At 41.1% G+C, this 15,455-nt stretch overlaps 1 protein-coding gene across 1 annotated transcript; it reads right to left on the bottom strand.

Annotated features, from left to right (window-relative positions):
- Window positions 1-9,114: 9,114 nt before the first annotated feature.
- Window positions 9,115-11,362, bottom strand: LOC138981679 (uncharacterized). The gene is made up of 2 exons (XM_070354680.1): window positions 11,042-11,362; window positions 9,115-10,681 (listed from the first exon to the last, which is right to left on the bottom strand). The coding sequence occupies exons 1-2, from the start codon at window positions 11,286-11,288 to the stop codon at window positions 9,693-9,695; spliced, it is 1,236 nt and encodes a 411-aa protein (XP_070210781.1). The 5' UTR covers window positions 11,289-11,362; the 3' UTR covers window positions 9,115-9,692.
- Window positions 11,363-15,455: the final 4,093 nt, after the last annotated feature.

Below are 15,455 nucleotides of genomic sequence, written 5' to 3'. Positions count from 1 at the left end.
GGAAATTCAGGTAATCCTCTAACACCACAAGACCCTACTGCTGACCATGTTTCAAACGCTTAGGTTAAAAACGACCAACTACCCCACACACAAAACCCACACACAAAACCAACAAAACAACAACATAACAACAAAATAAACAAAACAAGTCGCGTAAAGCGAAATTACTACATTTAGTCAAGCTGTGGAACTCACAGAATGAAACTGAACGCACTGCATTTTTTTCACAATGACCGTAGTCCGCCGCTTGTGCATAACGGAGTGAAACTGACGAGCCTGTTCAGCGCGGTAGTGGTTTCGCTGTGCTGCATAGCACGCTTTTCTGTACCTCTCTTCGTTTTAACTTTCTGAGCGTGTTTTTGATCCAAACATATCATATCTATATGTTTTTGGAATCAGGAACCGACAAGGAATAAGATGAAATTGTTTTTAAATCGATTTCGGAAATTTAATTTTGATTATAATTTTTATATTTTTAATTTTCAGAGCTTGTTTTTAATCCAAATATAACATATTTATATGTTTTTGGAATCAGGAAATGATGTAGAATAAGATGAACGTAAATTTGGATCGTTTTACATACAAAACATTTATTACAATTTTCAGATTTTTAATGACCAAAGTCATTAATTAATTTTTAAGCCACCAAGCTGAAATGCAATACCGAAGTCCGGCCTTCGTCGAAGATTGCTTTACAAACATTTCAATCAATTTGATTGAAAAATGAGAGTGTGACAGTGCCGGCTCAACATTTACAAAAAGCCGAATATGACGTCATCAAAAGTATTTATCGAAAAAAAGAAAAAAACGTCCGGGGATATTATTCCCAGGAACTCTCATGTCAAATTTCATAAAGATCGGTCCAGTAGTTTGGTCTGAATCGCTCTACACACACACACGCACAGACAGACAGACAGACAGACAGACAGACAGACACACACACACACACACACACACACACACACACACACACACACACACACACACACACACACACACACACGCACACACGCACACATACACCACGACCCTCGTCTCGATTCCCCCTCTATGTTAACACATTTAGTCAAAACTTGAATAAATGTAACAAACACACACACACACACACACACACACACACACACACACACACACACACAACAGTGACGAACGAACGAACAAACAAACAAACAAAAACGTCAAGCAAACAAACGCTGACGTGAGTTTTAATGCGCATTACCGATGTTACGGATCGGACTATCTACATGAATTTTCTCGACCGGTTTGAATTGGTTTCCTATCCATGTTCCCCAAAAACTTGAAGCAATGCTACCTTTCTCTCTGCTCAGATAATGAGATTGATGACTCATGTTGTGCACATTCCACGCTAGAAGTACTCGTACTTACTCACGACTCACCTATTGATATATACCGGCACGGTTGGCCTAGTGGTAAGGCGTCCGCCCCGTGATCGGGAGGTCGTGGGTTCGAACCCCGGCCGGATCATACCTAAGACTTTAAAATTGGCAATCTAGTGGCTGCTCCGCCTGGCGTCTGGCATTATGGGGTTAGTGCTAGGTCCGGTGTCAGAATAATGTGACTGGGTGAGACACGAAGCCTGTTGCTGCGACTTCTGTCTTGTGTGTGGCGCACGTTAAATGTCAAAGCAGCACCGCCCTGATATGGCCCTTCGTGGTCGGCTGGGCGTTAAGCAAACAAACAAACAAACAAACCTACTGATATTCGTAGCTGCACAGGTATACGATCTACAATTTTGTATCGTATCGTATTGGTTCTGTCGACGCTCGTTTTTCACCTTTTGCTTCCGTTTATATAATAAACCGCCCACAGCTCGTCGTCGTTCCGAACAAAATGTTGAAACTCCGTTGGGAATTCTGGGTAGGGACATTCTTTTATGAAGTGACGTCAGCGCCTTTCGGCGATTGGTCAATGCATTTCGGAGCTGGACTGCCAACATAATGTCGGTCCCACTTGAAATGAATGATGCTTGAGTTTGCTTTTTGAACTGATACGAAGTGAACGGGAGCCGGCATAGGGTCAGTTATCAACAAAACATACCTCGAATAATGAGATCGACAGAACGTACAGTGCACACATACGAACGGAGAGGATCGGGAAGCCGACGACTGAGTCGATACTGACACATGCTCGAGAACACTAGAAGAAAGAGAGAATGCTTCATGTCCTACAGGCTAAATATTTCGCCTCTTAAGGACCAGATGTGGGTTATTATGATTCCAGTTTTACGCCCTCACGGCTTTTGATGAGATACACAAGTGTATGCGTGTTTAGGTGGTATCAGCCATCTGCACTTATGGCAGAATGACCGAGGTCTTTTATGTAATGGCGGTTAGCTGCTTCTAATTAATGCATTTATGGTAGCTCTTATCCACACCATCCGAACTGTGAAATTCAGAGCTAATCAACAAGTCGTTTCTTCTTTCTTTTTAATTCCTTTCTTGCTTTTGTTCGCCCGGCCCACACGTACACTCGCAAGAAGTTTTGTGCAAATTCAGATAAATATGCTTAGTAGTTAATTTCATTCAAGGAATAAACAGATGAGAGTTAAGAATAACCCTTTGCTATTCGCGTCCACAGTATACAATAACCACCTCTCTTGTGCAGACATGACGGGATGGTACGTGGACGCCGAGAGCATTCCTGTGCCACGGTTCAGCCCAGAGGTCCGGACAGTTCTGGACAGCAGGGAAGAGATCCTCCCCCGAATCTGGAAATGTATGGTGCGCGAGGCGGCCAACTTCTACCTGAAAAAGTATCCTGACCTGAAAAGCAGCACCCTGTACCAGCAAATAGGCTACAGAGTCTTCAGTCACTATCCCTGGATTGATTCTTACTGTTCCGGGCGCAGGCCATGGGTAAGTCTAAGACATTGACCATTTGTCTTCTATTTCTAGAAGGTGGACGAATCGAGTTAAGCATTATATCAATGTACACATTAAAATTTAAAAAAAATTGAATTCAGATCTTACGCGCGCAGACCTCAGTTATGGCAAGCAAAAGGCAACATAGATTTTCCAGTGAAAGACAAACGCTAAGGATATATATAATTATGGAAGAAGACGAGGACTAGGTTGAAGTAAACTGTCCTTTTCGCAAGGATTGATTACGGTTGCAGATTTCGAGGGAAAGACGTCGTTACTAGCTAGATTTAGAGAGAAGAACAAAGCCCACCACTTTCTCTTCGCCACCTCATTTTATCTTGCCCGGTGGGATGCGCGCGCACAACGAAACTCAACAGTGCGTGTTAAAAAGTGTCGCGGTTTAGACTGACACCAGCAGAGAAGTTCTGTTCGCAGATGAAGCGCGATGTGCGATGTGTGTTATGTGCAATTAATTTGCAACCCGAAGCTCTACTCATACAATTTATAACTGTTCAAAATGAGACAGTTCCCAAATTAAGGTCTGCCCTATAAATATAAGTATTCTATTTATATTAGGGAAGAAATAGAACTCTAAAGTCGTGAAGCGGCAATCCGCTCCAAGCCGCCATCTTTGATTTTCCCAAGCGCAACCAGGCAAATGTATGCTACAGAAATCCAGTAAAAGATCGACTTGAGCGTCCTCTCCAGACCTTAAAGTAGGAAGATATGAACAGTTAAAAGAACCATCAGGTAACCTATATACAATAAATTAAAGGTTTCCATAAAGAAATAACCAAAACATAATTACAAAGTTAACGAAAGTAGATTCGTAGAATCGCCCAAATCAACGAAAGTCGTTTGTGTTTTTGGTGTGAACTTCGTTTCACCGCCAACCGCGCGAAATGACGTGTACGCAACATTGGTGATGTAGCACTTCCTTATATGGCACGAAACGAATGTGGTTGGTTGAAAAAAGCCTGTACTAAATAAGCCTAATAATAGTAGAATCTTCTTGATTTTGCTGTTTTTCTTTTGATTATTATTTTTTTTTAATAGCGCTTACTTCTGGTTTTGTGCATGTGTGTGTGTGTCTGTGTGTGTGTGTGCGGGTGTATGTGCGGGGGTGCGTGCGTGCGTGTGTGTATGTGTGTGTGCGCGCGTGTGTATGTGTGTGTATGTGCGTGTGTGTGCGTGCGTGCGTGCGTGCGTGTGTGTGTGCGTGTGCGTGGGCGCGCGTGTGTGTGTGTGTGTGTGTGTGTGTGTGTGTGTGTGTGTGTGTGTGTGTGTGTGTGTGTGAGAGAGAGAACTTTGAACTTTGAACTTTATTCATTTATCGAGGGTAACAGAATAAGCAATGTGTACATGCTTTTTTTCATCCGGCCCTCGCCCATTGAGGGTAACTCGATTAATAACAAGAAGAAATAAAAGTTAAGTTAATTACCATACAATTTATATAATGAACATGTCAAAAAATTTAAGACATTTCAAAATGCATTATGAAAATCAAACAATGATGAATATTATCACAGAGTTATTTACTTGTTTTCAAGAGAAACAGCATGTAGAGTTCCTTGAAGGAAGTTTCACTGAATTGCATTTTTAATTAAATCAGGAATGGAGTTCCACAATAAGGCGCCAGAATAAGAAAGACTTGATATGTAAAGGTCAATTCTAGGGGTTGGGATAGTTAATTTGTTTAGTTTTCTTGAATTATTTAGTTTGAAATTTGAGGCAATGAATGTAGGTGCATTCCCTGACATAATTCTATGCATCATTGCACCTTTGTTATAGGTAAATCTTAATTTGATAGGAAGAATCTTTAATTTTTTATACTCAGATGTAGAGAGAGATGCATTTTTTAACAGAATTAATTTAACAGCTCGTCTATGTAAAGAGCACAAGTGTTTCAAATGCAGAGTCCCACACTGTGGACGCATAATCAATAGTTGATTGAATATATGCCTGAAAAAACAGTGTCCGTGTGCGTAGGTCTAGAAGGTGTTTAATTTTTGATAACTGATATATTTTTTTAGAAGTATTTTTTACAAAGTGTATCTAAATATTTTGACCAAGACAGATTATTATCAATGGTTATTCCCAAGACTTTATGGTTATCAACTTCAGTTACATCTTGATTTTGTATTTGTAATTTAGGAAATTTTGATAGATTTTGTCGTTTTTGTCTAGTGGTTAGAAGCATGCATTTAGTTTTATTTGGGTTCAGTGACATATGGTTTAGTTCTGACCATTCCAGCAATCGATCAATGTTTTCTTGGGGGACTCTTGCTAGTTCACTTAGATCTTTGTGACTAGAATGAATTGTAGTATCATCTGCAAATAGTTCACACATACATTTAACAAATAATGGTAGGTCATTAATATAGATAGAAAATAGTAAAGGACCAAGAATAGAACCTTGTGGAACTCCAAACCTTACTGTTTGTTTACAAGAGTATGATTGATTCAGATAAGTACTTTGCTGTCTGTCTGACAGGAAAGATGTTAAAATGTTAACAGAATCAGTTGTCAATCCATACATCTCAAGCTTTTTGATAAGTAGTTTATGGTCAATTAGGTCAAAAGCTTTAGCAAAGTCAAAAAATAGAGCAGCACAGAACTGGTTATTATTAATGTTGTTTAGCCATTGGTCAACTAAGCTGATCAGCGCTGTTTGACATGAGTGTTTTTGCCTAAAACCTGATTGCTTATCATGTATCAATTTGTTGTTCTCAAAGTGCAAAAGAATATGCTTATTGATATGTTTTTCAAGAGGCTTTGAAAGGATTGATAGAATTGATATTGGTCTGTAATTTGAAGGATTTGTAGTATCTCCCGATTTAAAAAGAGGAATCACTTTAGCCTGTTTGAATTTACTAGGAAAACAGCATTGGTCGATACATAAGTTATAAATGAAAGTCAATGTATCTGTGATTATTGGAGCTGCCATTTTTATAATTTTTGCATCAAGCCCATCTATGTCACGTGTTCCGGTTTGTTTAAGATGATGTAGCTGAGGAGTAAACATCTAGTATAGTCATTGGTTGCAATGCATGATGAACATTAGAGAGAGAGAGAGAGAGAGAGAGAGAGAGAGAGAGAGAGAGAGAGAGAGAGAGAGAGAGAGAGAGAGAGAGAGCATTGCTGTCAATATTCTGTCCACACTCAGTTAGTCAGTCTCTCATCGTATTCCGCTGTGTGTGAAAGTGGTACAAAAAGTTGTCCTTTCTCTCCTTCTCATCTATGTCCTGGCTCTGTTCTTGCAGAGCAAGTTCGTCAAGTCGCTGTCGCAGAAGGTGCGTCACACACGACACAAGCAGAAGGCCCTTGGTAAGAACGGTTACGACCCATTGGAGGCGGAGGCACCAGAGGAAGAGGAGGAGGAACAGGAGTAGTCTTCTGTGCACGTCAATCATCATTTGTTGTAACCTGGGTGAAGATATATGCAAAGGGGAAGGAATAACAGGGCTGATGTGCTGTATCATTGTATATCCTGTATTTCTGTATAAGTCTGACGGCTTCGTGCTTGTCTTTTGTATAAGAACAAATACATTTTATTCTTGTACACTTTGTGATTAGACCCATAGCTATCTGAAACACACACACACACACACACACACACACACACACACACACACACACACACACACACACACACACACACACACACACACACACGCACACACACCAAACACCAAACACTCATGTTAAACAAACAAAAAATAGTATTTCAAAGCCGCCGTTTTGAATTCCATTATGGCAGCAAATGTTAACACAATCTCGGGTTGCATCCTGTGCAGTTAGCACCAATGACATCATCTTGAAGGACTGCTTGGACGGGACTCGTATTTGTGCTAAGATGGCAAGTTTAGCATGTTCTGCTCCCAATTATTGTACTTGCGCTTGTGTGTAAAATGCTCGGAAATCTCAGTCGACTGGCATCTCAACAAGGGAAAAGTGGCATGGTTTCGGTAGCCAACTTCAACATCATCAAGTGAAAAGACCTGCATCTTACACACACCAGTCAAAACACACACCTACCTCGCTTGACCTACATCCGGGCTCCCAACTTTCAAAACTTCGAATTGTGCTGACTTTGTTTTTTATTTTTTTTATTTTTACCAATGCTTGTCTAGCCAGCTGTCAGTTTATTATCATAGTTTATATTTAAAAAATTCGATCTAGCACCATAACTGACGCGGGTTAATATTGCCTCTGATGCTGGACGCGAAATAAATTCTTCAGCTGGAAATGTTCGCACTCTACTCGAGAGCAGCTAGGATGTTCTCTAGCGGTTAGCGTTCGAACGAAAGGATGTTTATAATGTATGTAAACGCCAGGTGGTGTCTGTGATCAGAAACGGATTGTTTACAGGACGCGGATGGTGCCTTTAAAGGTCAACAAGTGAAATCATTTCAGCGAAAAAATTCCAGCTCTGTACAGAAAGCAGCCAGGATGTTAATTTTGTGGAATGTGACAAGTGCTCCTACCGCAAACAAAAGGCCGGACAGATGATGATGGCTGACACGATGCTTAAAGCCCCAGTATGTCTCAAATGGTTTACAGAACGATTTAAATCTTCTCATGAAAACAGCAGTTCTAACCTTATCGAACACACTTGCAATAGCATTTAATAGCATTAAATGACACAGTTCGTTTGAATGGCTATTTAGCTCGCGTAAACCACACACCTGTTTTCGTGGTTTATCTAACCCCTGAGCCATCGTGAACCCGTGTGATCCACTTTCCTCCGAGCGATGACGTCACGTTTCTAACCCTAACAGAACGCGTCCGCCATTTTGGGAAGCTTCCGCCTTAGCGTCACTCTCTCCGTCTTTGTGCACTTTTGATTCCGCCGTTCTCGTCAATTATACCACATCTGTATGAAGTGTGTGTGGAGGGGGGAGGGGGGTATTTATAAACAAAACCACTTGATGCCATGAGGACAGAAATTTGGGAAAAAGAATAAAGTCTGCAAACCAAACTTAGCACAACTACAATAGAACAGGATGAGTGAGTGATCAGGGTGAATGAGTTAGTTAAACTGTGACTGAATATCTATTGATTGATTGATATTAAAGTGAACATTAGGGGGGAGGGGGGTTAGAAATGCACCATTGTGCACTCGCCTTGATGCATAGACCTATATTTTCTAATATAGGTCCCTGCCTTGATGTAAGGAACATTACTGCAGTCTCCAACAGCTTCAAAGTGGGTTAGACAGGCTCTAGATAAAGACTGAGGCAAAATGTGCAAAATCGCACATTGTCTTGTAAGAAGGAAAAATCTTCATTTGTCACCTTTCTGTACTTTTTTGACTTTGAGTGCATTGCCACAATGGTCACAGACAAGATGCATCAAACAGATTTCAAAAAGACCCCAAACTGAACTTGTTATGACTATTTGTAACCCCTCTCTAAACAGCGTGTGTGGTGTGTGTGAAAGTGGTACAGTTTGTGTCTGTTTTCATAAAAACCTGCCTATGGCTTCATTGGGAAAAAAGTGTGTTTTTAAGAAACCCCAATAGTGCTCAGGTTATAAGCATGCATTTTTTTCACAAAGATTTTTTTGTAATTCATTTGAATACCACTTTTACCAGTGGCATGTTATGAAAACATTCAAAAGAAAATGCACACATACAAAGCTATATACAATGTCATTCACAGCTGCACTGATACCAACACATCCACACAAGTAAGAGTTCTTCAACATGAACAGAAAATCAGCTTTCAAAATTTATTTTCATTCTTAGTATTATTTACATCAATCCGTTTTACAATACAATACAATATACTTTAATGTCCGTACGGAAAATTTGTCTACAACTGATCGCAACACATACACATTACATAAGAATACACATATCAACTAGGCCACATTAAAACAGATGAGTAAAACTATAGATTTCACACACGGAGCACCTTAGCAAATCTTACACTTCACTAATACATCAGGTATTGCACAAGCTCATGACAATATAAAAGAGTGAGAGATGAACCGATAAGAACAAAATGATAAACGAATCCAGCACTAAAATCCCCCCACAAATAAAAGACCTATCTCAACAAGTAGATAAAGAGCATTAGTAAATTTAAAGAGTAGCGTCGTAAGTATTGGTACTGATAAAGATCACATCAATAACACTAAAACAATAGACACCATAATACTATACTAAAACTAGCAACCATACACACACATCCACACACCCCCTCCCACCCCCTCCCACACCGGCACACATACACACATAAATGTTTACAAATTGCATTTGCTTACAAATGCAAATTTATAATTAGTGACTCGCACAGTAAGATTAATTTACCATGAGATTTGTCAACAACTTCAAAGCTTTGCTTTAAAATAAAGGTAGCAACACAGATGTATCGCCGACTCTTGTATCTTATATAGGCCTACTATGGTTTTGTCTACATTCACTACACTGCCTTCGAGTTCAATTCTAACTGACACGTCACTTCCAGGTGAAACATACGACGTGACATTCTTGTCTGCATTGCCTGGAGCTGCCTCATGCTCTGCAGAGTTCACCCTAGGGATTTACCACACTTGGGCTCATGTTGGTCAAGGCGCAACAGACAAACACAATCTTGTCCAAGAATGTCACATCTTCTCCCTCACATGGAAGCAACATGTCAATTGGAATGGTATCTGTTATTATACTGTATTTCCCCCCAAGGTTTCCAATGACTCGCTCGACATGGATGCGCAAGTGCGCAAGTTTCCTTGTTTCTTCTATAGACCTTGCTTCCATCTGACACTTCCCCCGAGTAAATGCTGGTATTTTTACCTCGGCACACATCAAACCGACACTCTCTTTAATATCAAACCCCCTGTCCGCAAGAACCAAGTCACCAGGCAATAACTTGTCCAGGAAGCCACATTCCTCTGTAATATGACGATCCGTTGTCCTCCCCCCCCCCAACCCTTGGAAATGAAAGAAATCTGTCCGTTAGGTGTAATGCCAATGAGATGTTTGATTGTGTTGTTGTGTTTGTAGTTTGAAAAAGTAGCAGCTTTGGTATACAAATTTGATGGTCTCTCAATAAAAATTTCAAAACAGTCAATGATCACAGCCACTTTGTTCCCAAACGTCTCCACAAACTGATGTGGCATACACGCCCGCAAACACTCGCGTCCTGGCCATGGTACAAATGGTGTCATCTGCGTGTACATAACACTAAGAGTATCCTTGAACCCACTGGCTATCGTAGTTCTGTGGATGCCAAACAAGTACGCAATATGCAACACAGGCAGTTTCAGGCGCAGACGCATAAATACCACAATCAGAAGCTGGAAAGGTGACAGCAAGCGCCCCTGAGGGAGATGAGGGGACAGATAGTTCAGCAGAACTAGAAGAGTCGCATAACTTGGTAAACCAGTATAAAAACGTACTTTCTCGTTGTCTCCTTGAAACGACTCTTCAACGATCTCCCTGCTTGCTAACTTTTTCTTGAGCTCTCTATTCTCTTCCAACAGTCTGTTGATCTCTCCTCTCATCATGTCTCGCTCCTGTTCTAACTGAGTTACCTCCTCTCTCAGCCTGGTGTTTTCCCCATCTTCCATCTCTTCATGATGACTATCATCTTCTGCATGCACGTCACCACCTTCTGCTTCTCCGTTGTCTATCATGACAGCTTCAGTGGCCTCCTGTAGCAGCTGTTTTGTTGCGGCTCTGTTCTTCTGTCGCCCATGACGCCCTGTGTCGGTGGTCTTCATCTCGCTGTGTCCAAGAAGGAGTGAAGGTGCCCAGTCGGGGTCAGTTTCCATCATCTCGTATGATGGCTTACCTGCAAAACAGAAAATAAACTACATGTAGATTAAATCTGTATCTAATTTCATTCTAATGAATAATGAAAGTATTTACAATTTAGAAAGTCTGCAAATTTCTGAAGTCCTCTCTGTACATAGTCTGAAACTGATTCCTGTACTGCACTTCAGTAAAGGCATTTATTTACTGTCACTGTGTCAGTTGTTACTCCTTGCACTGACATGACAATCTGGTCTGTCACATTGTGCACATCAGTACCTAAGTCAGTAGGTGACGAGTGGTTCAGTGTGCACATCTGAGCAACTTTACATGAGAAAACAACAACATTACAATATTATAGTTACAGTGTCATTGAACAAAAAAGCAAAACTGTTCGTACCTGAGTGAAAATGCTGTGAGCAGACGCGCATTGCTGAGGAACTCCTCTCGAAAGTGATGTTTGTTCGCCTGATAGCAGAAATCCACGCTCTTCTTCTACGCTTTGTGACATCTTCAACTTTTGGTCCTTCGTGCGATTTAACTTTCGGAATTCTGAAAAACCGTATTCCGTGTTCAAGCTTTTCTCCCTTAGAATTATGGGACGACACCGTGCAATGCAACATACAGCAACGCTTGCCTGGAGCCATTTTTGACTGATCGCCTGCGCGAAGCGTGTGTTTACGTTCATCGGCTTCCCAACATGGCTGCCGCGGAATGTGTGACGTCACGCGCTCGGAATCCATGTCAGAGTTCGGTGGGTTATCTGAGAAACACGAAAATACCCAGCATGCTTCCTCCGAAATCGGCGTATAGCTGCCTAACTGGCGGGGTAAAAACGGCCATACACGTAAAAATCCACTCGTGCAAAAAAACCACGAGTGTACGTGGGAGTTTCAGGCCACGAACGCAGAAGAAGTAGAAGACATTCCTTTCTTATTCATTCAATGGTGTTTACTTGAACTGATATTTCTTTACCTTCCTTCGTTCCTTACGTCCTTGCCTTCTTTTTTCTGCCTGGTGTTCAATTCCTCCCGCGTTCTTTTAATCGCTGGCTGATATCGCTTTGTCTACTGTGTTTACACTGACGCAGAGAGACTTAAAGGCACAGTAAGCCTCCCGTAAACAATCACAGATACTGTCAGGCTTTTACACACAGTTCAAACACCCTTCCATTTGAACGCTTGAACGCTCACCGAACGGGAACATCCTGGCTGCTTTCCGTCGAGAGTGAGACATTTTCAAAGAATTTATTTTCGTGGAACTTCTGATCTACAACCAGGCGCCTTGTTTTGGCGCTGGAACTAACTTTTAAAATCTAAATAATGAATTGACAGCTTGTAACACAAACATTCTTAAATCATAACAGATTACGTTTTTCATCAAGACAAGATCAGTACAATTCGAAGTTTTGAAAGTTTAAAAAAGATAGCCCGGAAGCAGGGTCACGAAAGGTCGAGTCTCAAAGCAGACGATTTGTCTGCATAGCGCTCGCTTTCTTTGAAGCCAGCCGCCGCCGACAAGTTCGTTTGTTTTAGAATCAGAGGTACACAATAACGTGCTATTGCAGATACAGCCTGTCACATTGAAATCACAAACTGACGACTAAATTGTGAAAAAAGGGAAAGTGGATCACACGGGTTCACGATGGCTCAGGGGTTAGATAAACCACGAAATCTGGTGTGTGGTTTACGCGAGCTAAAATAGCCATTCAAACGAACTGTTTCCTTTAATGCTATTAAATGCTATTGCAAGTGTGTTCCATGAGGTTAGAACTGCCTTTTTCATTAGAAGATTTAAATCGTTTTGTAAACCATTTGAGACATACTGGGGCTTTAACGCTTCACATTGTCATTGACCAGTTTCTCATAGCTGATTTGTGTGTCAGTGTTATACCTTTACCTACGCATTCGTTTAGTTGTATTCAATTGCACAACAGAAACTCTTGCTGTAATACGGCAAATGTACTGGCAATAGGTTATTGTTTTGATTCAATTTGTGTATTTTGTCCAGTTTTTTTTCTGTTTTGTTCAGAATTGTGTGTTTTTAAGTGACAGAATTTTGTCAAGTTAACATGTACTAGGAAAGTTATTCATCGTTTTCTTTCTGTATAATCACAGCAATACTGTCGTAATTATTTTGATTTCATCTTTGCAGCCTTCTGTGCATGTGTATCATCACATTTTTAACCTGTATTTTTGTATTGTATTTGTAAGAATAAACTTTTTGATGAATTCTTTCTGTTCTTTAATTTTCTCTTAAAAATGAGAATTAAGCAGTGTATGTGTGTTTGTTTGTGTGTGTGTGTGTGTGGGGGGGTTGTGTGTATGTGTGTGTCAGTGTGTGTGATTCTGGCAGATGTTAAACTGTTTTTGTCGTGAATTTTATAAAAGAAAGGTAACACTTTGATACGGCAGGGGAACGTGGCATGTAACTAACGTGTACCACACACGCACATACATAGTTCTAGAGAAGGAACGATACCAGCATTCACCGACACGCAAGCACATCAACAATGATAAGACATACACTGATTTATATGCTCCGGGCCCACGCTCGACACCCCCCGACACACACACACAGATCGTCCAATCCCACCATAAACAACAGCGGCAGCACCAACAACACCACCACTGAACAACAACGGCAGAGGTTGCAGGTAAATTCCAATATATCAGAGGAACAGTTCGCTTGTGGAAATGGTTTTCAACCGGACTCGGATGACCATTCTAGCGTGTTTTATTTTGTGTGCTGTAGGTGAGCCTTGCTATGTGGCCAACTAGGCTATAAGCTAACTTGGTGTTACATCTCGTAAATAAGTGTGCAATTGCTACGTCAGTGTAGAGTTGTGTAGAAGAGCACAGTACCCACAAATCTGTTGCTGTGGCACAGCCATTGCCTTGCTGCAACAAACAAACAAAAATTCCAATGTCCATGCACCCTCACGGTGTTCCAAAAATGCCAAAGTCACAGCTAAGGCGTTTAACTCATTCATGTCTACAGTAACCTTACAGGTTATGGCTGCACTCAAGCCAAGTCCCCGGCCTTCATCCCCGAGGAGGAGGTCATACTGCACAGCGCGGCATTAGTAAGTGAAGAACTTGCTTTGAGATATACCAAAATACCCATGTCATAAGGTTTTAATGCACTGATATCTACTGAACATTACAGGTGAGAGCTACTGGCAACATCCGAGCCAAGTTCCCCTGCCGCCCTTCAGTCCGGAGGAAGAGATGATACTACACAGCCAGGAGCATCTGGATCGACGTTTCCGCTTCAAGATGGCGGAGGTGGCAGCGTCCTTCTACTTCCAGCACTACAACGATCAGCTGCGTCACCCCTGTGCCTACCAGCTGGTGGGCAAGAGGTTCATGGAGGCCTACCCGGCGCTCATGGCAGAGGGCGCTAATCCTTGGGTAAGTTGGTGCATGATATGGCTTTCGAGTGTGTCGATATAACCCCCCTTTTAAGACTACCAACATCTGAGAACTTTGGGTTTTAAAAAGGAGTGAGTCTTATAATGGAGGTAAGTTTACAGACGTTGTGAACAGAAAATATCGCTACAAAGTGAAACCACTTTTAAGACCACCACAAATCTGAACAAGTCGCGTGAAGCAATATAAAAACAGTCGTTATCAAAATATAAAGATCAATAACAACAACAAAACAGTCATCGCCGAGACTACCTTCAGATAGTCTCGGCTAACCCGAAGACCGAGGCGGGTCAGGCTCGTCTCCGCGAAGCATGCGACCGTAGTACTTACTGAACCTATTTTCTTCCATTCTGAGCACATTTGTGGAGTAAACATGACTTATTTATATATTTTTGTATTCAGGAGAAGATGAAGAACACAATGCGATCTTTAAAAAATAAAAAATCTGTAACGGAAAATTCTATTTTAATGACAACTTTAATGAACAAACTAATTAACTAATTGTTAAGCTTCCAAGCTGAAATGCAATCCCATAGTCCGGACTTCGTCGAAGATTGCTTGACCAAAATGTCAATCAATTTGGTTGAAAAATGAGGGCGTGACAGTGCGGCCTCAACTTTAACTAACAGCCGGATATGACGTCATCAAAGATATCTATCGAAAAAATTAAAAAAACATATCTGGGGATATTATACCAAGGAACTCTCATGTGAAGTTTCATGAAGATCGGTTTAGTAGTTTTCTCGGAATCGTTCTACACACACACACACACGCACACATACACCCTCGTCTCGATTGCCAGTCTATGTTAAAACATTTAGTCAAAACTTGACTAAATGTAAAAACGTATGGTCTTAAACGGAGGTAAATTTACAGGAACAAAAAATCCGAATAAAGAGATGTCTTAAAATGAGTTCATGAAGTAGGTCTCAAAAGAGGGATTGCAGTGCTCGAGAATGTCCATTTCAAGTTACAGACAGGGTACAAGAGGTGCTCAGAAATGGAAGGGTGGATTATCAAACACAATGCACATGTGCAGACAGTCATCCCAGAGAATCGGCAGGAATCGGGAAGAGCAGTAGCAGGTGGATGAGGCTATCAAGTTGTTGTGGTGGTGTTTTTTTCTCAGCCGGGAAGAAGAAGAAGAAGAAGAAGAAGAAGAAAAGATCCAAGTTAACTCTGCGCTCATTGCTGAGGTCATGTCGCAGTATAACACGGCTGTCAACTTACACTGACAGACATTTTCGAATCAGTAACAGGGGCCTACCTATTCCTTCGGAATCTGAACCTCCTCAAATAAGCACAAAAAAAGACTGCGATGTAATTTTAAATCAAGGAAATCAATCAACGCATTATACTGTGCGTGCGCTTCTAGTAAAGTTT

The sequence above is a fragment of the Littorina saxatilis genome, linkage group LG12, assembly GCF_037325665.1.
Source record: "Littorina saxatilis isolate snail1 linkage group LG12, US_GU_Lsax_2.0, whole genome shotgun sequence".
NCBI lineage: Eukaryota > Metazoa > Mollusca > Gastropoda > Littorinimorpha > Littorinidae > Littorina > Littorina saxatilis.
Note: the sequence above shows the minus strand (reverse complement) of the source record. Positions and strands in the feature narration are given on the sequence as shown.